Source organism: Bufo bufo, chromosome 6 (assembly GCF_905171765.1).
Source record: "Bufo bufo chromosome 6, aBufBuf1.1, whole genome shotgun sequence".
Lineage (NCBI taxonomy): Eukaryota > Metazoa > Chordata > Amphibia > Anura > Bufonidae > Bufo > Bufo bufo.
In genome coordinates this window covers 165062923-165090724 of record NC_053394.1, presented here as the reverse complement: position 1 = coordinate 165090724, position 27802 = coordinate 165062923, and the positions used below count along the sequence as shown (strand labels likewise).

At 44.8% G+C, this 27802-nt stretch overlaps 1 protein-coding gene across 1 annotated transcript; it reads right to left on the bottom strand.

The window, feature by feature from the left end:
- Window positions 1-9398: 9398 nt before the first annotated feature.
- On the bottom strand, window positions 9399-20782 carry ALDOB (aldolase, fructose-bisphosphate B). Its single transcript, XM_040436253.1, has 9 exons — window positions 20641-20782; window positions 18401-18522; window positions 17297-17508; window positions 17156-17210; window positions 16902-17062; window positions 15045-15128; window positions 12221-12395; window positions 10238-10437; window positions 9399-9848 (listed from the first exon to the last, which is right to left on the bottom strand). The coding sequence occupies exons 2-9, from the start codon at window positions 18510-18512 to the stop codon at window positions 9753-9755; spliced, it is 1095 nt and encodes a 364-aa protein (XP_040292187.1). The 5' UTR covers window positions 18513-18522; window positions 20641-20782; the 3' UTR covers window positions 9399-9752.
- Window positions 20783-27802: the final 7020 nt, after the last annotated feature.

Sequence of the window (27802 nt, the reverse complement as noted above, 5' to 3'; positions counted from 1 at the left end):
ATATACCTGCTTCCACAAAATACTGATTGAGGGTGGCGATATACCTACTTCCAAAAATTACTGATTGAGGGGTTCTATATACCTTCTTCCACAAAATACTGATTAAGGGGTGCGATATACCTGCCTCCACAAAATACTGATTGAGGGGTGCGATATACCTGCTTCCACCAAATATTGATTAAGGGGTTCTATATACCTGCTTCCACAAAATACAGATTGAGGGGTACGATAAACCTGCTTCCACAAATTAATGAGTGAGGGGTTTTTATATACCTGCTTCCACAAAATACTGATTGAGGGGTGCGATATACCTACTTCACCCAAACACTGATGGAGGGGTTCTATATACCTTCTTCCCACAAAATACTGATTGAGGGGTGCGATATACCTGCTTCCAAAAAATACTGATTAGTGGTTTTGATATACCTGCTTTCATCAAATACTGATTGAGGTGTGCGATATACCTGCTTCCACAAAATACGATTAAGGGGATTGATATACTTGCTTTCCACCAAATACTGAATGAGGGGTTCTATATACCTGCTTCCACCAAATACTGATTGAGGTCTATAAGATACCTGCTTCCACAAAATACTGATTGAAGGGGTGCGATATACCTGCTTCAACAAAATACTGATTAAGGGGTTCTATTCACCTGCTTCAACAAAATAAATATTGAGGGGTGCGATACACCTGATTCCACAAAATACTGATTAAGGGGTTTTATATGCCTGCTTACACAAAATACTGATTGAGGTGTGCGATATACCTGCTTCCACAAAATATTGATTAAGGGGTTCTATATACCTGCTTCCACAAAATACAGATTGAGGGGTGTGATATACCTGCTTCCACAAAATACTGATTAAGGGGTTTGATATACCCGCTTCTACCAAATACTGATTAAGGGGTTTTATATGCCTGCTTACACAAAATACTGATTTAGGGGTGCGATATTCCTACTTCCACCAAATATTGATTAAGGGGTTCTTTATACCTGCTTCCACAAAATACTTGCGATATACCTGCTTCCATAAAATACTGATTAAGAGGTTTGATGTACCTGTTTCCACAAAATACTGATTAAGGGGTTTGATATACCTGCTTCCACAAAATACTGATTAAGGGGATTAAAATACCTGCATCCACCAAATATTGATTGAGGCCTGCAATACAACTGCTTCCACAAAATACTGATTAAGGAGTTTGATATACGTGCTTCCACAAAATACTGTTAAGGGGTCTGATATGCCTGCTTCCACAAAAATACTAATTGAGGGGTGCAATATACCTGCTTCCACAAAATACTGATTAAGGGGTTTGATATACCTGCTCCACAAAATACAGATTGAGGGGTGCGATATACCTGCTTCCACCAAATATTGATTAGGGGGTTCTATATACCTGCTTCCACAAAATACTGAATAGGGGTGCGATATACCTGCTTACACAAACTACTGATTAAGGGTTTTTTATATAGCTGCTTCCACAAAATACTGATTGAGAGGTGCGATATACCTGCTTCCACCAAATATTGATTAAGGGGTTCTATATACCTGCTTCCACAAAATACAGATTAAGGGGTGCGATATACCTGCTTCCACAAAATACTGATTGAGGGGTGCGATATACCTGCTTCCACCAATATTGATTAAGGGGTTCTATATACTTGCTTCCACAAAATACTGATTAAGGGGTTTTGATATAACCTGTTTCCACCAAATATTGATTAAGGGTTTTGATTAACCTGCTTCCACCAAATGCTGATTGAGGGGTGTGATATACCTGCTTCCACCATATATTGATTAAGGGGTTCTATATACTTGCTTCCACAAAATACTGATTGTGGGGTGTGATATACCTGCTTCCACAAAATCCTGATTAAGGGGTTTGATATACCTGCTTACACAAAATACTGATTAAGGGGTTTGATATACCTGCTTCCAACAAATACTGATTGAGGGGTGCAATATACCTACTTCCACAAAATACTGATTAGGGATTGATATACCTGCTTCCACCAAATATTGATTGAGGCTTTGCGATACACCTGCTTCCACAAAATACTGATTGAGGGGTTTGATATACCTGCTTCCACAAAATACTGATTTGAGGTGTGCGATATACCTGATTCCACCAAATATTGATTAAGGGGTTCTATATACCTGCTTCCACAAAATACTGATTAACGGTATGATATACCTGCTTCCACCAAATATTGATTGAGGCCTGCAATTATACCTGCTTCCACAAAATACTGATTAAGGTGATTGATATATCTGCTTTCCAACCAAATATTGATTGAGGCCTGCAAGACACCTGCTCCACAAAATACTGATTAAGGGGATTGATATACCTGCTTCCACCAATATTGATTGAGGCCTGCGATACACCTGCCTTCCACAAAATACTGATTAAGGGGTTTGATATACCTGCTTCCACAAAATATTGATTAAGGTGTTTGATATACTGCTTCCACAAAATACTGATTGAGGGGGTGCGATTATACCTGCCTCCACAAATTTGATGAGGCCTGCGATACACCTTCTTCCACAAAATACTGATTAAGGGGATTGATATACCTTTTTTCCCTTAAATACTGATTGAGGCCTGCGATATACCCGCTTCCACAAATACTGCTTTTCTCTAGGGACTTTGGCACAGGGTCATTTTGAAAATGATAGGCAGAGAAAGAGGCAGGCCATTCCGCAGGGGTGGTATGAGTCGGGGAGGTGCACCAGGCTGGAGCCTAAGTGGGAAGTTGGATAAGGTGCTTGCAATTACGTCAAAGGACACACCAGAGTTGGTTGAGTGGCTCACTCAGCCTTCCGCTTCTGCACCCTCCTCATCCTCTGTATCTGCACCCTCCTCACTCTCTGCTGTGTTCACCCCCAAAGACACCACCACCACCATAGCCCCTCCACTCGAGTCAGAGGAACTATTTTCCCATCCATTCCCAGACCTTACCAATGCGCAACCATTCTTGGCATCGGATGAGGAAGAGGAGGTAGCAAGGGCCGCCACCCAGCGGTCTGACGACAGTACCCAGATCTGCCCAAGGAGGGTGGTCCCCGCTGTTGCTGCCTACTCCGAGATCTTTAATGTGAGTGGTGGTGAAGGTGATGATGATGACGTGTCGATAAACGTCACGTGGGTGCCCACAAGAGGGGAAGAGGAGTTCAGAGGGAGAGATGGATCAGCAGATAAGTAGGAGAAGCAGGCAGAACTCGCAGTGCACAGAAGGCAAAAAGCAGACTGCAAATGTATCTGGAGCGAGCCATTCACCATGCACGGTAACATCTTGCGCTCCCAGGACGCTGGCACATGGCTCCGCATGTGCTGCTGACAATAGTGTTGCTATCTGCAGCCTGTGCTGTCAATGCATATGTCGCGGTAAGCCCAACACTCACCTAGGGACGACCGCCTTAAGAAGGCACCTGACCTCCCATCACTGAGCCCAGTGGGAGCAACGCTATCAGAACCCACAAAGCCACACTCCCGGCACTACACGTCCTTCTTCTCTCCTCCCATTTGTCCTCCACTCCACCTTCCACCGTGCCGTTGTCACGTTCATTCTGGCACAAGGCAGGGCTCCGTAGCCCAAATGTTCGAGAGTACAAAAAATGATGCCGGATAATCCTCTTGCCCAACGGCTGACCGCTGGCTTGTCGGAACTGCTAGCCCGCCAACTACTGCAATACAAATTGGTGGACTCGGAGGCCTTAGAAATTTGTGGCCATTGGCACACCGCAATGGAAGGTCCCTGGAAGGAAATATTTTCTCCCAGAAGGGCATCCTTGAACTATATGGCCCGTTAGTGGCAAGTGAATATATCTCTGGCACACAGTGTCGGTGCCAAGATACATCTGACCACAGACACGTGGTCTAGCAAACTTGGGCAGGGAAGGTACATAACTTTAACTGCCCACTGGGTGAACCTTCTGACGGCCGTCAAGCATGTAACCCGTGGCACCCGTGTGGATTTGGTGTTACCGCCACGGATTGCATGCAGGCCTGCCTCTTTTTCTCCTCCTCCTACTCCATCCTCGGCTGACTCCTCCTTTTTCACTGCTACCGCCTCTTCCGCTGCACCCCCCAAGCTCCCCAGAACCTATTTTGAGATGTTGCTATGCTCTGCTGCGGTTGTTGTGCCTGGAAGCCAAGAGCCACACCGGTCCTGCACTTTTTTCAGCTCTGCGGTCACAGGTCGATCAGTGGCTAACCCCGCTCAATTTGACAGTTGATAAAGTGGTGTGCGACAACGGTGCCAATCTGCTGAGCGTGCTAAAACAGGGCAAAATGACACACGTGCCGTGCATGGCACACGTCCTGAACTTAGTTGTGCAGCGATTCATTGCCAAATACCCCGTTACAAGATCTTACACGGCCATGGCTCGTCTTGCTGACGTTCAGCGGCGACACCACCTGCCCGTCAGATGTCTGATTTGTGACAGCCCAACGCACTGGAACTCCACCTTGTATATGCTTGATAGACTGCTCCAGCAGCAACATGCCGTTAACGACTACCTGTACGAACTCTGCAGCAGGACAGGTTCTGGGGAGCTTGGTTTTCTTTCACCACGCCAGTGGCTGCTCATGCACGACGCATGCAGACTTCTGTGGCCATTTGATGAGATCACCAAACTGGTCAGTCGCAGCCAGGGCACCATCAGTGACATCGTACCTTACACCTTCTTTCTAGAGCCTGCATTGTGTCCGTGTCATTGATCAATCCGTCGAGGAGCATGAGCTGGAGATGAGGAAGTCGCAATGCTGAAGGAATTCCCAGGGGGGCTACTCCATCTGAGACAAGTCAGCAGGAGTCTGAAGAGGAGTCAGAGGTGGATGGTGGCTGGGGGGGAGGAGGAGGAGCAAGAAGAGCAGGCTTTGAGGGGACTTTAAAATTTCGGGGATACCTGGTGTTGTCCGTGGCTGGGGGGAGGTTTGAATATGTGTTGGTCACTTCGGATATGAGATCATTCTTGCAAACCACTCCCATCGACAGCCGCCTCCAGATCCAGCCTCAGGGAACGCCTAGACCGACAGGTGTCCGACTACATCGGGTTAACGGCCGATGTGGACGCTCTGAGAAGCGATAAACCCCTGGACTACTGGGTGTGCAGGCTTGACCTGTGGCCAGAGCTGGCACAATTTGCCATGGAACTCTTGGCTTGCCCCTCGTCGAGTGTCCTGTCCGACAGGACGTTCAGCACAGCAGGGGGGATCGTGACCGATAAGCGCACTCGCCTAGCCCACGACAGTGTGGACTACCTCACATTCATAAAAATGAATAAGGCATGGATCTCGGAGGAACTCAACACTTGTGACGACCACATGTAATTGAATTTCTTAATGGCAGCCCACACATATCCATCACCACCCAGAACAAAGAAAGGTCCTTGTCTTATGTATATACAGCGGCATAAAAGGCCTTTTCTGTCAGGTGAATGCCTAATTTTTGGGGCCTCTACTCCAGTGGCCTACAGTAAAATTGTTATCCAGTAACCTCCTAATGTACCTCCAGCCACAATCACTTGTTCTTTTCTGTCAGGTGAATGCCTAATTTTTGGGGCCTGTACTGGCCTACAGTAAAATGTTATCCAGTGACCGTCTAATATACCTCCAGCCATATATCACTTGTCTCTTTCGGTCAGGTGAATGCCTAATTTTGGGGCCTGTACTCCCGTGGCCCAAAAGAAAATTTTTGCCTAGGCTCCAGCAGGGAAACATTTTTAAGAGTTTCCTTTAAGACGCATAAAATCGCCCCTGATTGAAAAACATATTATTTTGTGGGAATTTTTGCTATAGATCCCCCTCTGGTATGTCACGGTCCATGTTGTAGGACTATTTGTGCACTTCTAGTATTTGGTGGCTGCAAATATGACCTGAAGGTTTTTTAGGGTTTGCCTGCCATTAAGTCAATGGGTCCTCCGCAAAACGCGCAGTTTGCGAATATTTGATCGTGAACGCTCGTTCGCGAATCGTCCCGGCCGATGTTCGTCCATCACTACTGGACAGACATCACAGACTCGAGATGGAACTGGACAGAGTGCACAGAGTAGCGGGTCGAGTAACCGTGACCCAGACAAGCTTTGTGAGTGATATGCCGCGGTTCACTATAAGGTGAAAGAGGACCTTCTCCGCGGGGCCTGGAGAAAGAGGAAATCCGTCCATAACGCTTCCTCGAGACGCACCATCAAGTCTTTCCCCACTGAGCTTGAAGCAGAATGACATACAAAAAGGGACGCTTAACATGGACTAGGATGGAACTTCCCGAAGATTGTGTGGTGCACTTTCCGCCATCCTAGACCCTCTGTGGAGTAGTTTCCCCTATGTTACTGGGGGAGGGGATGGGGAGGGATGGTAGCGGTGGCTTGGAACAGGGTCTCTCTTTTCCATTGACCCCCAAGGTATTTCCCCTCTTCTTCACCCCTTTCCATCTGTTCAGGGTTTCCCTCTGTTACCAGCATTTATTTAGAGTTGGAGTGAGTCTGTTTTTCCTTTTGGTATATTGCTTTACTCGCCTAACTGTTTCACTTCCCCCCATTAGGGTACTATGTCGATCACCCCTCCGGACGGTTTTCACTGCCGGCCGGGTCAAACAACAGCTGTTTAGAGCTTCGGCTCAACTGTAGGTCTTTACATAGACTTTGTCTCTTTCAACCCCCTTTTTCCCTTCCCTGACCCTTTCCTTCCTGTTCTCCTCAACCCCCCCCCCGTTAAATTATATATTTTTTTCAATGGCTTTAGGAAAAGCTATGTCAGATATACTAATTGTCTCTCTCAATGTGCAGGGCTTGAACGTTCTGGAAAAAAAGGTCCTCTCTTCTCAGACTTCTGTGGAAGAAAAGAGCACATGTCCCCTTTCTACAGGAGACGCATTTCCGCTCAGATTGAATTCAATCCCTCACCAACGCCCGATTTCCTCATGCGTACCACTGCACTTCCCCAGAATCTAAGACCAAAGGGGTTTCCATTCTGATCTGCAATTTCACCCCTTGGGAGCTGATTGACACCCCTGTTGATGGATACAGATGGTGTCTTGGTACTAGGAGGGATCTTAACCTCACCATAGACCCAAACATCGACTCCTCTAGGGGTCACTCATATTTACATCACTCTACACAGGGTAAACTGAAAGAGCTCCTTCATTCACACCATTTAGCGGATTCTTGGCGTATACTACACCCGACGGCCCGAGACTATACATGTTAGTCGAATCCTCACAACTCATATTCCAGATTGGACTCTCTCTTTGTGCACCACTCACGATTGGAACAACTCACTGGGGCACAAATTGACCAATTACTTTCTCAGACCACGCTTTAATATCCATGTCAGTCACAATACCAACCTTACACGCCAGAGAGTGGCATTGGCAGGTGAATGATACTCTGCTACAAAATCTACAGTTCATATCAGAGGTCCAGAAGGACCTGTCTGATTATTTCTCTCTCAAAGCCACACCAGATAGCCACCCTCTCACCATTTGGGAGGCACACAAATGCTACATCAGGGGTACATTCATTAAGATGGGCGCTCGGATGAAAAAGGAACGGGCAGTGCTGTTGGCTAGACTAGTAGCTCGGATTTACAACCCGGAACAACAACAAGACTACCTTGGATAGGCACCTGGGAGCTGAGCTGACACAACTTAGAGATCAGGTTCGCTCCTTGTGTCTATCAAGTGCAAAAGCGACCCTGGTTAAATGCCGCAGGCACTATTACAAACACGGGAACAAACCAGGTAGGGCACTAGCGAGGGCACTGCGCAAAACCCGTGCACACTCATCTCTCGGGTACTACTGGTCAATTTGTAACCTTACCTTGGCAAGTAGCAGAAGCTTTCCGTTCATACAACACTATATAACTTACAATCCTCTACGGCCCATAACTCGGACACCACCAATCTATCCGACCATAGGCCCCACACTCTGATCTGTATCTTCTGCCTTTGACCTACTGGACATTTCTCTGTCCCCTTCACTGCTGTTTCCTATCTTGGGCAATCCTCTGTTTCCTCCTGGGATGGAAGGGGGTCCCTTTCGATAGTGGGTGAGTGCAAATAGGTTTAGAGCCTACCATTTCATTACGTCCAATTCTTGGCTCTCCCCTCACTTAATGACATCTCAGACCCTATAGCCCTGCCAAGCTGGCAATCCCAACAACTACGACATTTTCTTCTGTCGCTCCCACCAGCCTCCACATACTGTATACTAGGGACAGGACTGCCTTTGAGTGCATTTGCAGTGAGAGAGGAGTGGTGAGACACGTCTCATCTCAGATTTATAATCTACTTATCTCCCCATCTAATCAACCACCCCCTACTTACATACTGAAATGGGAACAGGATCTGGGAATCTCTCTCACACCTGTGACTGTCTCTATGTCCTAACACATAAGACCTCTATTGCCAGCAAAATCCAGGAGGTAGGTTTTAAGGTCCTCCCCAGATGGTATAGGGTTCCGTCCAGACTTTATTCAATTTTCCCTACAGTATCTCCGCTTTGTTGGAGATGTAACACTGCTAGAGGTTCGATTTTACACATCTTTTGGGAGTGTCCTGCGCTGGCTGACTACTGGCAGCAGGTGTGGCGTATCACATCCAAATTCACATCTTTCACACTCCCCAAAACACCTGTGTTCTTTTTACTCCATCATAGTGAGATTCCTTTGCCTACGTACAGAAAGTCAGTGGTGCGACATTTGGTTAATACCGCAAGAGCCTGCATCCCTTGCATGTGGAAGCAAACTTCCACTCCCACAATAGCAATGTGGCTCAGTAAGGTTCAGGATGTCATGAGAGTGGAGGACCTGAGAGCATCTATGAGGAACATGCACACAAAATTCAACAACACGTGGCCACATTGGTTTGAGTTTCAAAACTCCCAGGAATATAGACTATTATTGTCAGGTGTTTTTTTTTTCTCTTCCTCCTCCTCCTCCCTTCCACTTCCTTTTCATCATACACTTGCATTAAGGCTAGTCTTTGTAACTTCAACAGTTGATTGTTATTACTGCTGCCTACCTCAGAATATAATTAAGATTGCACCCTTAGATACTTTAGTTGTCTAACATGTTGACCTTTTTCAAAAGGGCTGAGACTCAAAATGTTATTGCCTTCTATAATGTTTTATTAAAAAAATTAATAAATAATTAACAAAAAAAAGCACTCATTACATCCCTCAAATTCCTCAAAGAGTGTAGCTTACAAAATTGGGTCACCTTTTGAAAATTCCACTATAGGGTCTCTTCAAATGCAATGTGGTGTCTGTAAACCATTGCAGAAACTGCAGATAGCACTTAGATGAAAAATACAGTTTTGCACATGAAATCTTACACAGTATATAATATAAACGATTTCAAGACCTGTATTAGAGTAATGAGAAACACAAGTGTTTTTTTTTACAGAAAGTATTTAATGACATGTTCCCAGTTCATTTTGGTCATTCTGTAAACAGCAGTAAGGCAACAGTGTGTGATGGTTTAATATACAGTATATTCAGATCTTATGCAGACACAATGCCTCTTATACACCCCTCTCACTTGGCGCGATCATTTCTCCCAGCATGGAATCATTACCATGTAGTACCAAATATCACTACTACATGGACTTTTAAAGTTTTGGACATACCACCTGAAAGAAAGGATGTGATTTAGCTTTGGACAACCTACATAAATGGCTCGGTGTATGGACTTGACGAAAGCCCCTTAGATAATAAAAGCTTGGTAGTGAAGAACGGGAGAGAAGTTCAATAGGTGTAGCTTGGTTGGAAGAGAGACTTAGCAGAAGCGGCGTCAGAAGATCCAGATGGCACATACTTTCCAAGGGATGCCAGGCCATTAATCTGCAATACACATAAGAAATAATCATCTCCTGCATTATCTAGATGTGTGAAGATAATGTTATGGGCTGTATCATACAGCCCAGCCAAGTTTTGAGTTTTTTTTAGACCCATCTTGAAAGGACCACCAAGTGTTATTCAGTTGTGGCCCCCTGACCATTATAATGCTAACAATTTCATCTGGTATTGACAAGAACCTGCCACAAGCAGGACCTGCAGGACACGACAATTTGCCCTAACAGAGGCAGGATTATGGAGTTATGCATGGGCAATTAATTGCCGCTTCTAAATTATTATGAAGTTAGGAACTAATATGAAGAACAATATCTGCTGTGTAATAGAATGAGACCACTTACAGTCCTCACATCCATAGGTCAGGGACTGGTACTAACCTTAGCCCTCTTGAGGAAAGCCTCTTGGGAAGCCTTCTCATTTTCTGCCTTCCCGAGCCAGGCGGAGAGTGCTGAAGCTTGCAAAGCACGGCCGTATGAGAATGATACACGCCAGGGGCGTAGAAGATTACAGCGGTTCATGGCATTCAGGTTGAGAGATGCCTCTTCTTCACTCTGACCTCCAGACAAGAAGCAGATACCTGGAAAAATCCATTGCAAAAAAGTTACCAATTAGAGAAAACAGAATTGATGGGATTTTAGGCTAAAGGAAAGAAATATATGAAAGGAAAAGGGTAGGAAAGGATTGAGTCCTTTATAGGTCGATTTCTAGTGCTATATCATTCAGAGAATCCGCTATTTAAATATGCTGCTCTCCACCCTTAGGTCTCTTGCTTTGACATGTAGTGCCAGTCTTTATATCCCCTGATTCCCCGGATTCGCTTAGTTTATGGTGAGGCGCACACCTCCAGCTGTCCACGCACTTTTATGGTTTGATGTAAGAGTATTTTTAAGAACTGATCAATTCTGTCCCTTTAATTCTGTCCCCTTTTTATTAAATTTTACTCTGTCTAATGATAGTTAGAAAGCATACTTATTCATTCTCAAATCGTCAAATTCTCGATAAGACATACAGAAATCTAGGGCAGCTCGCCGCTGACATAAATTCCAGTCTTCATTTATGTGTAAAAGAAGATAAATGCTTTGAAACTGCGGGCTCTGCCCCATTCACTGCCCTTGCCATGCCCCCTATTTGGAAAGTGATGAGATCAGCGTACAAACTACAATTGCGACTATATTTTGTCACAATTGTGTTTGAAAAGTCTTAAACACCGTATTTTTGGTCCGCATCCGATCTACATTTTTTGCGGATTGGATGCGGACCTATTCATTTCAATTAGGCTGCAAAAAATGGGGACAGCACACATTGTGCTGTCTGCATCTGTATATCTGATCCACAGTCCCGCTAAAAAGACAGAACATGTCCTATTCTTGTCTGTTTTGTGAACAAGAATAGGCATTATTACAATGGATCCACAAAAAAAAAAAAAAAAACACCTGGACGTCATTCGTATTTTTTGTGGATCCGCGTTTTGCAGACCGTACTATCGTGTGAATGCACCCTAAGGCCTGGTTCACACTTGAGCGTATTTGATACGCGCGTTTTACGAGCGTTTTTGTCGGACGTTTTCACAGCGCGTTTTTGGAAATAGGAAATGCGCGTTCTTGCGATTGAACGCAGAGGCGTCCAATGAAAAACAGAGGTGTTATGCGCGACAATACGCCCCAAAGAAGCTCCTGTACTTCTTTGGGCGTAGGGCGTTTTACAGCGCATTCGTACGCGCTGTAAAACGCTCAGGTGAGAACCATGCCCATAGGGAAACATGGGTTTTCGCCTGTTGAGCGTTTTACAGCGCGTAGGAACGCGCTGTAAAACGCTCAGGTGTGAACCAGGCCTAAAACTGGCGTGAGATGTTAAATCTCCCCCATAGATTTCAGTGGAACAGTGTAATGTTTAGACTCTCCTGTGGTGGCGCTGTAGTGAGATAGAGCACTTGCTGCCAGGTTCTTCCAGAGATTACAACTGATCGTGGGGATCACAGCAGCGGGACAATCTGTATTTAACGGATTATTCAGGGTCCTTTTAATTATACAATGCGGCCAACTCTTGTAAGACTTTGCTGTATCCCGTCTAGGATCCTTTTCCATAGTCTCTTGACTCTGGCACTCTTGCTTGCAAAGAAATCCAAACCAAAACTAGGTACCTAATAGGCATATTAGGGAATTGTTATTTATGCAATTCCTTCCTTATTTTTTCATCGTAAATTCACCAAATGAATGACTGCACTTACAATACTTTCACCTAAGAATCATTTGCATTGAAGATCACCCGAGCAGATTTTCAGAGAAAAGGGTGGAATTTGGAAAATAGTCCAATAGTATAGTCCATAAAGCTGAGCGAAAGAGAGATAGGGGCTTCATTACCGGGCACTGCAGCAGGAACTGTTCGTCTCAGAGCTGTAACAGTTGCCATAGCGACCTGCTCTGGGGTGAATTTTTGGGGACAGGACTGTCCACCTGTAACCATATTTGGTTTTAAGAGCGTTCCCTCAAGATATACGTGATGTTGGATGAGAGCAGCGTACACTGCAGACAGGACCTGTGTTGAAAGATGGGCATGCATACATTTACACGATTCCCAGAGACTATACACCAATGCTGTACAGTAATAAAAGCTTACTCACTCTAGAATGAGAATCTATTATTTTCAAGATCTCTGCTTGCTGTTGGTGAATGGCAACTCTTCACGTTGTAGCCATGCTCACTCAGCTGTACGTTGAGCTACTTTTTAAACAGACGTGCCAATATATTTGTCACATGGCTGTTTTTACGCAACATTTGACACAAAGGAGTGTTGAGGGGGTGGCAAGGGCAGGGTCTGGGCCAGGCTGAGGCAAATTTACTCATTTTACGTCAGGAAAAAGGCATAAAAGTTGCAGGGGCTGGAGTTGATATTCCAGCCAGTACAAGGACTACAAAAGTAGCGCCTATGTGCCTAATTAATGACGAGGTGCAAGCCCCATCATAAATTAGGCGCATCTTCCGGCAGCAACACCGGCGTAAAAGACATGAAAAAGACCACCAAAAAATTACCCCCAATGAGTCTGTGTAGGCAAGAAGTTAGGCCTCATGCACACAAACGTATTTTCATTCCGTGTCCATTCCGGGGTTTTTTGCGGACCGTATACGGAACCATTCATTTCAATGGGTCCGGAGAAAAAAACTGAGGGTACCGTCTCCGCATTTCTGTTCTGCAAAAAAATAGAACATGTCCTATTATTGTCCGCATCACGGACAAGGATAGTACTGTTCTATTAGCGGCTAGCTGTTCCGTTCCACAAAATACGGAATGCACACGGATGTCATCCGTATAGGTCGTGTGCTAGAGGCCTTAGCCTGGAGTCCCGGACAGAAGACGTTTGTGATGTCCCTAAGTGAATTGCTTACGCTGATGATATGTAAGAAAGAACAGCTTTGTGAGCAGGACTAGGTCAGGGCAGCCTTCCAGTGTCTGGAAATAACCACTAATGTTTCCAGTCGCTGACAGCATAAAGAGACCTTGAAAAACTTGTCATCATACAGTGATTTAAGATTTTGTACACGACTAGAATACATGCCATAAAACTGCGCCAAACAGGTTTGTGGGTTGTGTGTAGTATGACAACTCGGCTCCATTAAAGGGGTTGTTCACCCCTAGGGGCCTTTCGTGCAGACCCCACCCTAGTGTGGCTGGACGTACAGGGAGAATCCTACCTACCTGATCCCTGCTGCTGAGTTCCGGCTCCTTTGCTCACTCGCCGCGTATGCAGATCTCCGGGGACCTCACTTTAACATCCGCATGACTTCGGTTATGTGGCCACTGCAGCCACATGCATCACATGACCCAGTGACATGACGCATGGGGGCACGTCACCACCACATCATAACGGATGTTAACACAGGGAGACCAGAGATCTGCAGCTGCAGCAGGGAAGAAAGCAGCTGGTACAGCGGCGTGGATCTGATATGTGTGGTTTCCCCCACAGACCACGCTGGGGTATCTGCTCGAATGGCTCCCAGGGGTAAACAACCCTTTTAATGAGACTTAGCTGCAATACCAGACACAACCTATGGACTATTGTGGTGCGGTTTCTGGTTTTTCTAATCTTGGCTTTACATCAAAACTATACTATCTCACTGACATTATATGTCCATAGACAATGTAGAACTAATATATAGATAGATATATATATATATCTATCTATATATATCTATCTCTATATCTCTCTATATATATATATATATATATATATATATATATATATATATATACACACACACACACAATAAAGGGGGTTCCAGGATTTTACAGCACATTGTTGAATGTGTGTTTGATGGTGCTCCCGTCCCTAGGACTCGCATTGCTCCTTCACCGCAGAACCCGGTGCAGCCAAGTCAATATACTCTACATGTGGCTGTACCTATTACTGCAGCTCATGCCATTCAAGTAACTGGGACTGAGCTGCAGTACCAGGTGAAGCCACACTTGTATGTCAGTGTATGAGGTACTGCAGTGATGGGTCTGCAGTGCCTCCATAGACCCTACATTTGACTGATAAATGGGGGTACAGGTATCATACATCAATAGGGTATTATTGCAAAATGCTGGAAAACCCCCTCAGAAGCAGTCCATGGGCAGGCTTTTATATAAGCCTTCAACCGTATTAAACCATGCATACTGCCTGGTAGGTTTGATCGTGGTAACTAAAATAAGCCCCTTGGTAATACAAATTGCAGAGACATTTTTATCTTTAGTTATGTGCAGTTGAGGTGCTTGAAGCACTGAGGGGCTGGCCTAGCCCCTCGGAGCACCGCTTCACCTCAGTCTCTCTCTGTTGCCAGACCTTCTCCCAGTAAGACTGACAGTACCAGGCATCCTCACTGCTCTGATGTGTGGCTCTAAAATCTCATGCATGCACCAGCGCAGTGAAGGTCTCAGACTTGTCGTCCTCGTTCTGAGATCTTCACCACACATGTGCTGACCATACTGCTGCCAGCACACGCTAGAACTGAACTGTACTATCTGCTAACTCTACTCTTGATCATTAGGTCCAAGTTCCACTTGGCATCATTCCCAGACATCCAATAATCATATGCTTGGACATGTGAAAAAAAAGAAATGTTAATATTTAACAAGAAAGTAGGCTAATCATGAACTACAACACCCAACATGTCTGAAAGAAAGCATTTAGAACATGGTTAGACTTACCTTCTCTGTCTCATATTGGCACCTCTGGAGATCATGTGACCCATCGGACAAAATTTCAGGTTCAACAATTGGTACCAGCCCATTCTGAAAGACAAGTTCTCATAATATAAGTAACCAGTCACATTATGTTCTCCGAAGCTTGGAATGGCAGAAATCTAGTAAAGCTCATTTACTCTGAAACACCTGGACCTGGAGTGATGGCGGATTATGATTTAAATATGTTAATCGATGCATAGGACTACCTTACTAATTAGATCAGAACCAAACAACCAGACCTTTCAAGTTCCAAATTTGAGCAGCCTGGTCTGGTAGTCCCTTATCTTACATCCATTTTAAAGGTCAGATTAAAGATTTTTCTAGATTACTGAACATTTGTTGCAGAAGAAACACAGACTGGTGGCTTATCTGCAGCCCCCAACTTTCAGGCCCTCTTCTTACTCTTCACACAACTTTTATATCTTCATAGTACAAGGGGATTGACCAACCTTGAAGCCCCCCTGTCCCCCTACACATAAAACACTCACCTGCCCTTGGTTCTACCGCTGCTCCATTCCTGGCCCTTTCCATCATCCGGTCCAGTGACAACTGGAGCAAATCACAGGTCTCAGCGGTAACAGTGGCTTAAACACTACGGCATAGTAGTGATGTACTGTTCAAGCTGCTGTCACCGGCCACAGGGCTCATGCGACCAAGCCACTTCCTGGTTCTGTGGAGAACAGAAGTGGCCAGGGATGAAGCAGTGGCAGGACCACAAATAGGTGAGTGGGGTTTGTCAGGAGACAACCCCTTTAAATTTCACATGGATTCTGGAGCATATACTGATAAAATCATTGCAAATCTGCATCCTATAAGGCTGCAGATTTTTTTTTATGTGGATTTGAAATCCATGTCAAGAAGGGAATGGCTATAATCTGTTGCTGGATCCTAGGATTTGCACCAAAGACGCCATGTCAAATACACGTCATATTTTTCCAACATTTATTTTGCCAGGTGAACATGGCCATAGAGGCATCTGGCAGCACAACAAGCTGCTTCCTGCTCTGCTCAAGCTTGGAGATGCACCATTTGTGGATGGCATGTTTTCGAAGCATTGAATATAATATGTAATATGTGGCCCTCGAATGGAGTAAAGGGCTGCATGATGTATGGGTTGCATACTACTGTGTACCTTGCAGTCAAGAGCCAGGCTGTGTATGGCTTCCCCAGTGCTAGATATGGGCACATCAATTGGCTTCTTTATCAAACACTAAGATCTACAAAATGTTTCTTACAAGAAAAGGAAGCATGTACTGTTGAGGAGGTCTCTGTGGAATCTCTCTGGTGGGGCATGCATTGAGGATCCAAAAAGATTTTAACAGGGTTGTCCAGGATTACAAAAACATGCCTGCCTTCTTCCAGTGCCTGCCCATGGGTTATGTCTTAGGGCTCATTCACATGACCGTATGAATGGGTCATCATCCGTTCCAAAATTTAGCGGAACGGGTGCGTCCATCTTAATATAGTGTGAGCCTCTCAACACTATTTTCTGTTTTGTGCTTGTTAATGCAGCTCAGTGCCATTCACTTCAACAGAGCTGAGCTGCAATAGCAGACGCAGTCCATGGGCAGGTGTGGTGCTCTTTCTGGAAGAAGGAAGCCATGTTATATTCATACTGTATAAACCCTTTAAAACAAATACAGTAAGGGAAGTCTTGACCTGGCTTGGTCAGCTCTTTCCCTTGTGGACAGCTCATACGTGCCAAAGTTCAAGAAGAGAGATGTTTTGAAATTGTGCCTTATGAAATACAGAAACTCAAGTTACAGAGCAAGCAAAAGATAGGAGGAACAAAAGTAAGAAATGGCAAGATTAAATAATCACCTGTTGGCATATGCTTGCATATCGAGCCAACACATTGGCGTTCTCGTAAATAGCAAGGCTTGAAGGTGCATGGTCTGAGATCTTCAGCACGCATCTCCACTTGGCAAAGTCAACGCCATCCTTTTTATACTGAGCACATCTCTCTCCAAGTCCATCCAGTCCTGAAATTGTAAAAACCAAGGGTGTGGAAGAGTCAGGGATGATTGTTGGTGAGGACCAGTTCCAAGGAATTCCTTAGAGATCTAGGTACTCACCTTGAGTGGTGGTCTCTCCATCAGTCCCAGCAAGAGCAGCTGTGCCTTTATCTACCTGTGGAAGATGGGACAGATGAGAAATTGTTGAGAGATGGCATCATTGATCACTCTAAAAGTGAAATTGAATGCGAGAAGACAGACCTTAATTCCTACTACAATGCCAAGGTCCTTCAGAACTTTGGGGAATGGAACACCACTGTTGGATTTTTGGTACAGTGTTTCATGGAAAAGAATGACTCCACCAATGCTCTCATTTAGATTGGCGTCAGATGAGAACAGAAGATTACGGAATACGCGTCTGTTTTCTTCTGTATTTTCCACATTGATGCGCTTTAAGCGGCTGCCCATGGTCCCTGAGAGGAAAAGACCATTAATATTATTTAACTTCAGCATTAGTGGTGCAGCTATCCCTCTGAAATGATCATCTCGCTCTATCGTCTTATTTCCCAGAGCACAAAAGGATAAGGCATGTTGAAATCCAACCATTCTTTCCTGACATCTGCATTGTGGGAGGCCCCCATATACATTAGGGTGGGCTCACATTACGTTTTTGCCATACATTTGAGGTATACATTGGAAAAAAAAGGATACAAAAGTGCATCACACCATGCTTTTCCATTCTGCAGAGTTCGGTAAAAAAAAAACTTATACGTCGACGTGTATATATATTATTTTTATTTATTTTTTACAATGGAACTCTATGGTGACGGATGCCATCGTATGGCATATTTCTGAGGCATATATTTAATGTACACATTTTTGTATACGTTAAATGGATGGGAAAAATGTGATGTGAACCCAACCCAGCCTTAGATGATCAGTGGGTTTGGCAGACATATATCTAATGTGTTTGGCCAGCCAGCAGAAACCAAGCTCTCTGTAAGAAGGATTCCACATGGTGAATAATGGTGTCCACCGGAAATGCACTATAGACAGAGAAGTAGGTGGACAGATAAAGTGAAATGTTTCAGCGTTCATGATACTGAAGATAGACATTATTGCTCAGTTCTGATCATTCCACTAGTTGAAAAATCCCTGCAAAGAGGGAGCTATACCTAGTTAGACCTATCCCCATAGCTTCTGGGTGGTGACAATGTTTGAAGGATTCCAGAGATGTACGATTAATTAGCAAACAAGGTGGTGGAGAACTGGCTGAAGAGTCAAAGGGAAGGAAACCATATGTCCCTTTTGTCTTGGGTGGCAAAGCCCCCTCTTCTATGTACGAGATAAATAATCTTTTCTTACCCACAGACTCATCTGCTGCCAAAATCCCTCTGCCATCCTTGACAATACGTTGAGCAATTTCTGTGAGCTCCTTCTTCTGTTCAGAAGTGAGTGCTGGGAACTGGTGGGCCATTCTTGACAGCCTGTTGAATTGAATGAAATTAGAATCAAGTATTAAAAGGGAAACTCCTTAGAAATGATGAAATCTACTACCAGAATCATGGATTAGTATTCATCATCTATTCTTCATCCAGACTTAGGTTTGTAAACCATCCAGAAGCCAAACCCCCACATGGAGGTAGCGTCCTCATAGACAATCCGTTTCAGGCCACTGCCACGATCAGATAGACGATTGCCACGAGTTCTCCATGAAGCCATAACAGTCAAGGGATATATAGGATATCATAGCGGCCATTCAAATGAATGGCCATCCATGTAATGTAAGGGTGGCTAGAATTTGCCAGACCGGGAGTCACTCGTTTGGGAAAGCTGGGTGGCAACTAATTTAGCCACTACAGCATCCTAAGGGGTTGTCACCCTGTTTCCCAATTGTGCATTGATACAATCTCTGCTCCTGACCTGTGGCATAAATTCACCTATTTGTTGTTTTTAAGTCTTGGAGTCATTTAGCTTTCCTAGAACAGAGATCACTAAAAGGGACCAGGCATATTAGTCTAAAGTTGATCAAAATGGACTATTTCAACCAAAATGATCGTTCTGTGGGGGAAATTTAACAACGAACAATCATTTCCGCCAACAGATGACCATTCTGGTCGGAAAAGAAGTTGCCAGTGTTTGAAATTTTCATCAGAGAAAAGATCTTTCGTTTCAGGAACGATCATTCATGGACGAAAGATAATTCTTGGGAAGAACGTTCCTAGAAAGATCTTCAGTCCAGATTACAAACATGTTTGGCTACTTAGAACATCAGTAAAATGTGTGTAGCCGTTCCTGCGAAAAGATTGCTCACCAGATGATTGTTTGACTTTTAGCCATCAACCAACTTCCATCGAACGTGTATGACTAGTACCTTAATTAGGAGACATCTTGAAAGGATTTATATAGATACAGCTTATAAGAAGAGCTGGTGACAAGATGGCGATAGGTTGGATACAGCAGTGATTATAGGGGCAGATAATTACACAAGAGGCAGTCCCTCCCCGGCTTTAAAAGGCTGTTAACAGGGCACAACAGCCAGCTTTCAATTGCACAACTAATATAGATTACAGATAAGATAGCCTTTAGGTGGAGCGTCCACTTACCTTGTATCCACCATTATTTTTGTGGTGCCACTCCTGTTCATGGGCTGGCTATGTATTACAGCTCAATCCTGTTCCAATAAATTGGTTTGAGCTGCAGTACCAGACACAGCCCACGAACAAGAGTGGTGCTGTTTTTGGAAAAGAAGTAGTCATTTTTCTTTTTTTCAGTCCTTGAAAACCTTTATGGTGAACGGCCACATGGGACAGAATTTCCGCCGCAGAGTTTATCATATGTATTGCAAAGGATCTGCAGTGGAAATCTGCAGCCAACGGATGGATGGGACTTGTTTTAATCTCATCCACTTTGCCGCTCTGTAAAATTGTGCTTAAAGTCTGTGTGGTCATACTCTTAAAGTGGTTTGCCCACCATTACAACATATGGCCTATTCTATTATTAGGTTATGCCTTCTCTTTCTGATCGAATTGGTCTTCTCCCAACTATTGGACCACACCACCAATCCTCCAGAAAGAAGGGACTTAAGCCCCAGCGCAGGGTCTTTTCTGCCTCTATCATGCAGTGCTGGCACATCTAGCGATATACCCCTTTAATTGTAGATATAAGTAGGAGTTTTTGTAAGCTCCGCCAGGACGTCTATCCGCCTGAACAAATCTAGGTAACTAAGTGCATGCTTGTACGCTGCCGTCCCGCACATGCGGTCCAGTTGCAGTAGACGCAGGGTCTGGCACATTGGAAAGCACACAGGGTAGGATCCAGCTGCACAGCAGGATGCAGGCGAGGCGTGTCCTACCAGGATCCCCCTCCCCCAAAATAAACAACATTGCGAGTCCTGCAGAGCATTGCACCAAGCACTAACACATTGCAAAAACTCAGTCTGCAGAGCATGACCACCCCCCCCCCCCCCCCCAACTATTACAGATAACAAGCTGCAGAGTATTACTCCCCTTCTAGAACTATATGTTAACGGTGTGCAAGCTTGATATGTAATGCCTGGGATATAATCTTCTATAGTATAGGCAATCCCTACACACTGTACTTACTGGTGTGTGGCTCTAGGGTGGCAGGCAGGCTTGTTGAGAGAGGTGGGACGGGCGCAGCCACATCACACAGTTTATATGCAGTGACACCTATAGGACTGTGGGTTGTGCCTATGGGCTCTGCTCTCCTACAGGCTCTTAACTTGCACACTCCTTCACAGGGAGCCATTCACTGCCAGCCAGGCTACAGAGGGAGGGGGCCCGTAATTCTTACTGTGGACAAAGGTTTCACACCCACGTACTCCATGGGAAAGACCAGACAAAAGTTTTATGGTTCAGCTCCAAACCCATCACATGACCGTTCCTGTGCTATTAGCACCCATTTCATGTAGCCATCTTAGTCTGCCCCATCAATGTAATAGCTGACTGTGCACAACAAGCACGTCTCATGTAGTATCTTTTGGTGGCGTTGTTTTGCACGTCTGTACATTTAGTGGTGTTTTCTGCAGTAAAAACACCAACTCCAGATGTTATGTGAAAGTCTCTATAGAGAATGCCACAAAAATGACAGTGCCAAATTCATGGGTGTAAGGATACGTAAAGGGTTATTAAAATGAATGGGAGATATTGAAATAGCCAGACCCCTCACTGGGCACCTCTATTTTGGGTGTACGATCAGCTTCTATGTAGTCAGAGGGGGGTCATTCACAGAGACCGGAATTTTACGCCACTCTTTGTTTGTAAAAACCATTGCCTTGGCCGTACCCTAAAAGTTTTATGATGGCACACCCCATTTATTAGCGGTGCTAGAAGACGACTTTGAAATAAGAGCCATCAGACTACATGAAGGTTACAGCAGACGGAGTCTTTGGCTTGGTATGGAATGCCAGTTGCGCTTCGATGGCGGTGCACTTAGGCTGGGTTCACACCTGAGCGTTTTACAGCGCGTTCCTACGCGCTGTAAAACGCTCAACAGGCAAGAACCAATGATTCCCTATGGGGCATGGTTCTCACCTGAGCGTTTTACAGCACGTACGAACGTGCTGTAAAACACCCTACGCCCCAAGAAGTACAGGAGCTTCTTTGGGGCGTAATGTCGCGCGTTCCCTTACATAGACTTCCAGGAACGCACGACAATGGGCGTTTGCTTGTTTCTGGAGCCGCGTATGTAAACGCCCGATAAAATCGCGCATACAGAGCGCAACAGAGTACGCTCAGATGTGAACCCAGCGTTAGTCACGTAGAATGATCTGCATGTTTGATGCACTCTATGATCACATGATAATATTCAGACCAATAGGATGGATTATATATCATTCAGATTTCTCCCTAGATGCAGTCATTTGTGCTGTACTCAATGCCAGACAGCTGCCTTGACCACCTCCCACATGTCATGACTGAAGATGATGGAAGGTTTAGCATGTTGGCTTCGGTGGGGCAGTAGAGATAAAGCAGAACATGTGCAAGAGGCGGGAGTTTAGTAGAAGAATTTAGGGAAGAAAGGGATGTAAGGCATCTGGTGGCATTAGAAGCAGAGCTTGCCAAGAGCTCATTTGCATCCCTTTGGACCATGCATGGCCTATAAGCCTCCTCACACAGATTAAGGTGCTCTCCCCAAGAAGAGATAGTACCCCCCATAGAAAGAATTATGAAGAAAATCTTCTACCTGCAGACTTCCTGCCTGTAAGAAGCGCAGTTGGTGATATGCTGGTATACCTTTGCCCCAACTGTATTGAAAAGTGCCAGCCATCATAGACGTGCCTATTTCTTGGGCGTACTCTCTGTTAAATGTAAACCCCAGATGTGGTGTGGAGCAGAGCGTATTTCTAGTCTGTGGGCAGAGATAACAGTTTAATATGCCAGTTTGTCCATTTTATCTAAACAGACACCAGGACAAGGATATTACACATTACGTTAGGGGTGGGTTAGGAGGTGGGCAAATGAGGTGTTCATCATAAGGGTTATGTCCGTACAGGAAGTAAAGTGAATAGCATTAAATCGTATCTGCGGGGAAAATCCGCGTAGGTTACAGGCAAAATGTGTTGCTCATTTTGCTGCAGACTTGCCACAGCTTGTAATTGTACTGCAGGAGGGTAAATTCGATATGAAAAACCACAAGGTACACTCCTCAACATTGAAATTGCAACACGAGAAGGAAAAGTTGTGTAATTATGGAAAGGACAGGACTGATAGACATATCAATGATATGCAAATGATGCAAACAACATTCAAAACATCGATTAATTCGCGCAGAAATACGTGCACTTACACACCTTGGGATGCCATCAATGAGGTTATTAACGGATGTCTGAGGAATGTCCGGCCACATGCAAACAATTCAAAGATCCAGCTCCCTTTACAATTGCGGACTAATGGTATCCCAGTTCGGCTTGATGTCCAGAGACGCTACAGGCCATGGTGACCATTTTACGGTAGGTCACACAGGCTTCTCACAGTAGCGCAAGCAACATGCACCCTGGTGATGTACTCTTGAAAAACGTCGCCTGGGACACTTTGGAGAAATGGCAGTACCACTGGTTCCACTACCAAATCAATGTAACGCCCAGCTGTTAGGGCACCTGAAATGAAGACTAGAGGGGTCCACAACATACATTATACCACCCCACAACATAATCTCATTAGTAGGACCGGTGTGATGTTTCCTTGCGATTGACTCTTCATGGCGGTGCCCACGGCTCTCCACCAATCTCTGGCTATGACTGTGTCCAAGACAAAAGCGGATTCATCACTGAAGAGGACAGACCTTCATTCCAGCCTCCATTGCCATCTTGCCTGTGCACCACAATAGCCTTTGAGAGTAATGATGTGAGGTCAATGGAACACCTGTAGCTGGGCGTCTGGCTCATAGCCAATGTCATGCAACGCCTTCTGATGGTTTGTCACCCCAGGTTTGGGATGGGATGTCTAATTTCACCTACAGTACAGACGATTGTCCATGCAGAGTTCTGCTCTCTGCACTTCTTGCCGTCATTCCAGTTTCTCATTGTTTTTCCAACCATCGGGACACACGATGTTGAATACTCTCCTCTTCTCTCTCTACACAGCCCCAATAGGTCTCCCCCTCACCAGACTCTCCAATCTATCCTTAAAGGGGTATTCCCATCATAATGATCACTGTTAAATCTGTTTTTGTAAATATATTTTATTAACCAATTCCCACCCTATAGGAGAAAATTCATCCCCACTTACCTCATTGTTGTGATTTGGTCTCCCCTGGTTACAACCACCGCTCGTCTTCAGAATCCCTGTGGCCGCACTTGCGCAGAAGACTCCTTCTTTTCTCCCGGCCGGGCGGCTCGCTGTTCTGAACGCGCACGCCGCCGCGCATGCGCCATGATGACTTTTTCCTCGCCTGAGTAGTACAGAGCCGCGAACGCGCACGCCAGCTCTGTACTATACTGGTCAGGGATAAGTCACCATGGCGCATGCGTGGCGTCGTGCGGATTCAGTCCCGCGCGCAGCCCGGCAGAAGATGTCAATCAAGATGAAGCCCGCCCCCAGTCAGAATCCAGGAAGTGAACGGCGCGCTGGCAGCAGGTAAGTATGAAAAGGCGCCATGGGAATACCCCTTTAATGCAGCAGTCAGGGTATCCTAACTGTCCAACCGCTACTCCGATGCCTCCCCTCTGTGCCAGTCACTGCACTGGTTGCCAATACAGTATAGAATCCAATTTAAACTGCTTGTTCTCACCCACAAAGCTCTCCACAGTAATGCACCCCCCTACATCTCTTCCCTCATCTCTGTCTACCACCTTTCCCATGCTCTACGCTCTGCAAACGATTTACGACTGACATCTGCCATAATCCGAACCTCTCACTCCCAGCTCCAAGACCTCTCCCGAGCTGCATCAGTTCTCTGAAATGCCCTACCCCAAGAAATTAGGTTAAATAACAATATACACAGTTTTAGATGCTACCTAAAAACACATCTTTTTAGGGTGGCCTATCACATCCCTTGATCTAACTCCTCTTCATATATAGCCCATTTATCATCATTTTCTGAACCTGTTCCTCCACCAAACCCATGCACCCAGAAGTACTACAGATATCGGCTGGTGACTGGCTCATGCAGCTTTATATATACTCCCCTATTTTCCGAAGATGGCTGGCCCATTGTACAAAACAAGCACTTTTACCTTTTGTGTCACCCCTATCTCCTCATGGATTGTAAGCTCTTGCAAGTGTAACACCCAGAGTGGTGTTACCACTCCTGCACCCGGCTACCATCTCTAATGGCACAGTGTCATCTTATGTATTTTGTTCCAGGTCCTCTCCACAATGTGCATCATAATCTTGTTATGTAAACTGTTTCTTACATATAATGTGTCAGGTTCACCAGCAGGTGGCAGCGTAAATGGCAGAGCTATCCTTAGAGAGAATGGAACTTACCATTCTATTCTCCCCCTTTGGGCAGAAGTGGGCCAGTCCTGCTGGCTACCAGGAGGAGGTGGGGGCAGTTCTGGTTTGTTCTGGTTAAGACTCCATGTTGGAGCTGCCAGGATTCTACCTACTTTTTGGCTGAACAGAAGTCCGACTACAAGAGTGAAGTGCAACATAAAGAGGAAACAAAGACACCAAGTTAGCTCGTCAGTACAGCAGAGTCAGAGAAGGATAGAGCAGAGTTGAGTTTGCCTGCCAGTTTAATGCTAAAGCCTGCTAAAACCAAGACAAAGCCGAAACTGTTTATTCAAGTAAATCTGCCATTGAACTTCATCTCACGGTCTGGACTCAAGTTATTTCTTCATATCCCTCAATTATTCCCCCTATTTATTGCTTTGGAGCCAAAGGGTCCAGCCGTACACACAAAGAGACAATTTAGGCCGCAACATACCACTCTGCATTTCCTACACCTGAAAGGATAGGAAGGGCCCTGGGGGGAAGCGCCCGTTGCACAAGCAGGGCCCTCATTCCTCTTGTTCTAATTATGGCCTTGTCTGTGCTATGTTATTTACGACTGTTTGTACATGAACCCCTGAACTGTAAAGTGCTGCGAAATATGTTGGCGCTATAGAAATAAAGATTATTATTATTATTATTAGTGCTCAGTACTCAGCCTAGGCACAAGCAATGTGCCAGAATGACACACAAAGGTATCATAGTTCAAGGATTCTGTCCCTCTCAGTTTGAGACAAGTGGCAATAATTGGCATGTCGACAAACAGGAGTCATCGGACACAACTTAATCCAATTTTTTAGGTTTCTTTTGGCTAAAAAAACGTTATTTTCTACCTGCCCTTTTATGACACAGATTAGAGCGAGATGCTTGAAAATTTGATCATCTGCAGATCTTAGACTACTTTCACACTAGCGTTTTAGTTTTTCCGGTATTGAGTTCAGTCATAGGGACACACCCATGATTCATTGTCAATGGGGACAAAACTGAACAGAACGGAATTCTCCAAAATGCATTCCATTCCCTTTAGTTGCGTTCCCATACAGGAGTTGTAGTTTGCTTTCCGTCCTAGGAAGCGGAGCAAGACGGATTGGGTATAACCATTAAAAGTCAATGGGACGGAATCAGTTTTCTCTGCCACAATAGAAAACGGATCCGTCCACCATTGACTTTTAATGGAGTTTATGACGGATCCGTCTTGGCAATGTTAAAGATAATACAACCGGATCTGTTTATAACAGATGCAGATGGTTGTATTATCAGTAACGGAAGTGTTTTTGCTAAACCCTGCCAGATCCAGCAAAAACGCTAGTGTGAAAGTAGCCTTAGTGACACCTGCTTCTTCCTCATTTTGCATAACCTTCTGGTTTGCCCTTATTGGTGTTTGCAATTTCAGTATTGAGGAGTGTAAATTGACTTGTGGGTTTAAAATCCACACTGCATTTCAACTTCCACATGACTTCTTTACGCAGCATGTGGATGACATTTGTAAAACCTCATCCACATTAAAAGGTCCTGTAATACACTGCAGATTTTCTGAGCACGAAATATGAATGGAAATCCAAAATTTATCCTCTTCATGTGAACATCCCCTAAACAAAAAATGCACCAACATGGACCCTGGAAAGGTTTATAGGCCTTCCTCTTGCTTTCAGCTGGTGGAAATGGCTTTACTGACTAGGCTCAGATCCTCATAAGGAGCTAATGAGCCGTGAACACTTGAAGGTACATTTTATTTAGGATTTATACTCTCTTTTTGCAATCAATATGAAGCTTATTCTCTTTGAATACTACCGGAGAAGACTCTCTCGATATTAGTTACCTTTTCCCAATAGCATGTACTGTGTAGAGGAGAACTAGTTGGTTAATGTGTCAGGATGTGTTTGTCAGAGAAGAGCAAAGTCCACAAATATTGTGACAGTCCCAGGATAGAAAGGGAGGGGACCAGAGAAAGTGAAGAGGAGAAATGAGAGCCGGCGGGGACTCAGGACATGTTTATCACAAAGAGTCTCGACTAAAAGGACAAAAAAGTGTGACAAAAGTTGTAATTCTATTTTGTGGAACTTTGGCAGTGATGTTATACAGATATATCTGTTTAAGGCTCTGTCATCTATTGGACGCTCTGTTCAAAGCTTCCATAGAAAATTCCATTATGTATGAAGGGAAAAATAGTACAGCACGCATCTCTACTTTTTCCGATAAAATGAGGGACACCATGATGGAACGCAAGACCTCTTTAGTGTCCGTCATGATGGATCCCTCACAGTTTGAATTGCGCATTTCTGGTCCTATGATGAAAGAGGAAAACATATTTCCAAACACAGATGAGAACTCAGCCTAAAACTTATTTACACCATAGATCAGTAAAAAGTATCTATCCGTATGCTTTACAGAACCCATAGGCCTCTATTTGCAAAGTGTGTCCTTTTTGGCATGCATTCTTCTGGATATATTTTTATAGACAGTACTAATAAAAAGGGTAGGGTGCTGTGGAAGGCTAGCTTAGGTCATATAATGCCCGTGCAGTACCTTCCTCAGGCACCCATTACTATAAGGCTACTTTCACACTGGCGTTTTGGCTTTCCGTTTGTGAGATCCGTTCAGGGCTCTCAGAAGCGGTCCAAAACGGTTTGGCCCTAATGCATTCTTATTGGAAAACGATCCGTTCAGTTTGCCTCCGTTCCGTCTCCATTCCGCTCTGGAGGTGGACACAAAAACACTGCCTGCAGCGTTTTGGTGTCCGTCTGACGAAACTGAGCCAAACGGATCTGTTCTGACACACAATGTAAGTCAATGGGGACGGATCTGTTTT

Excerpts from the sequence above, each read along its gene's own strand:
- ALDOB (XM_040436253.1), bottom strand. The coding sequence starts at position 18,512 with ATGGCCCACCAGTTCCCAGCACTCACTTCTGAACAGAAGAAGGAGCTC. Across the intron at positions 17,063-17,155 it reads TGGAGAGACCACCACTCAAG|GACTGGATGGACTTGGAGAG; the intron begins GTGAGTACCTAG and ends TTACAATTTCAG. Across the intron at positions 10,438-12,220 it reads AGTTCCTGCTGCAGTGCCCG|GTATCTGCTTCTTGTCTGGA; the intron begins GTAATGAAGCCC and ends GGATTTTTCCAG.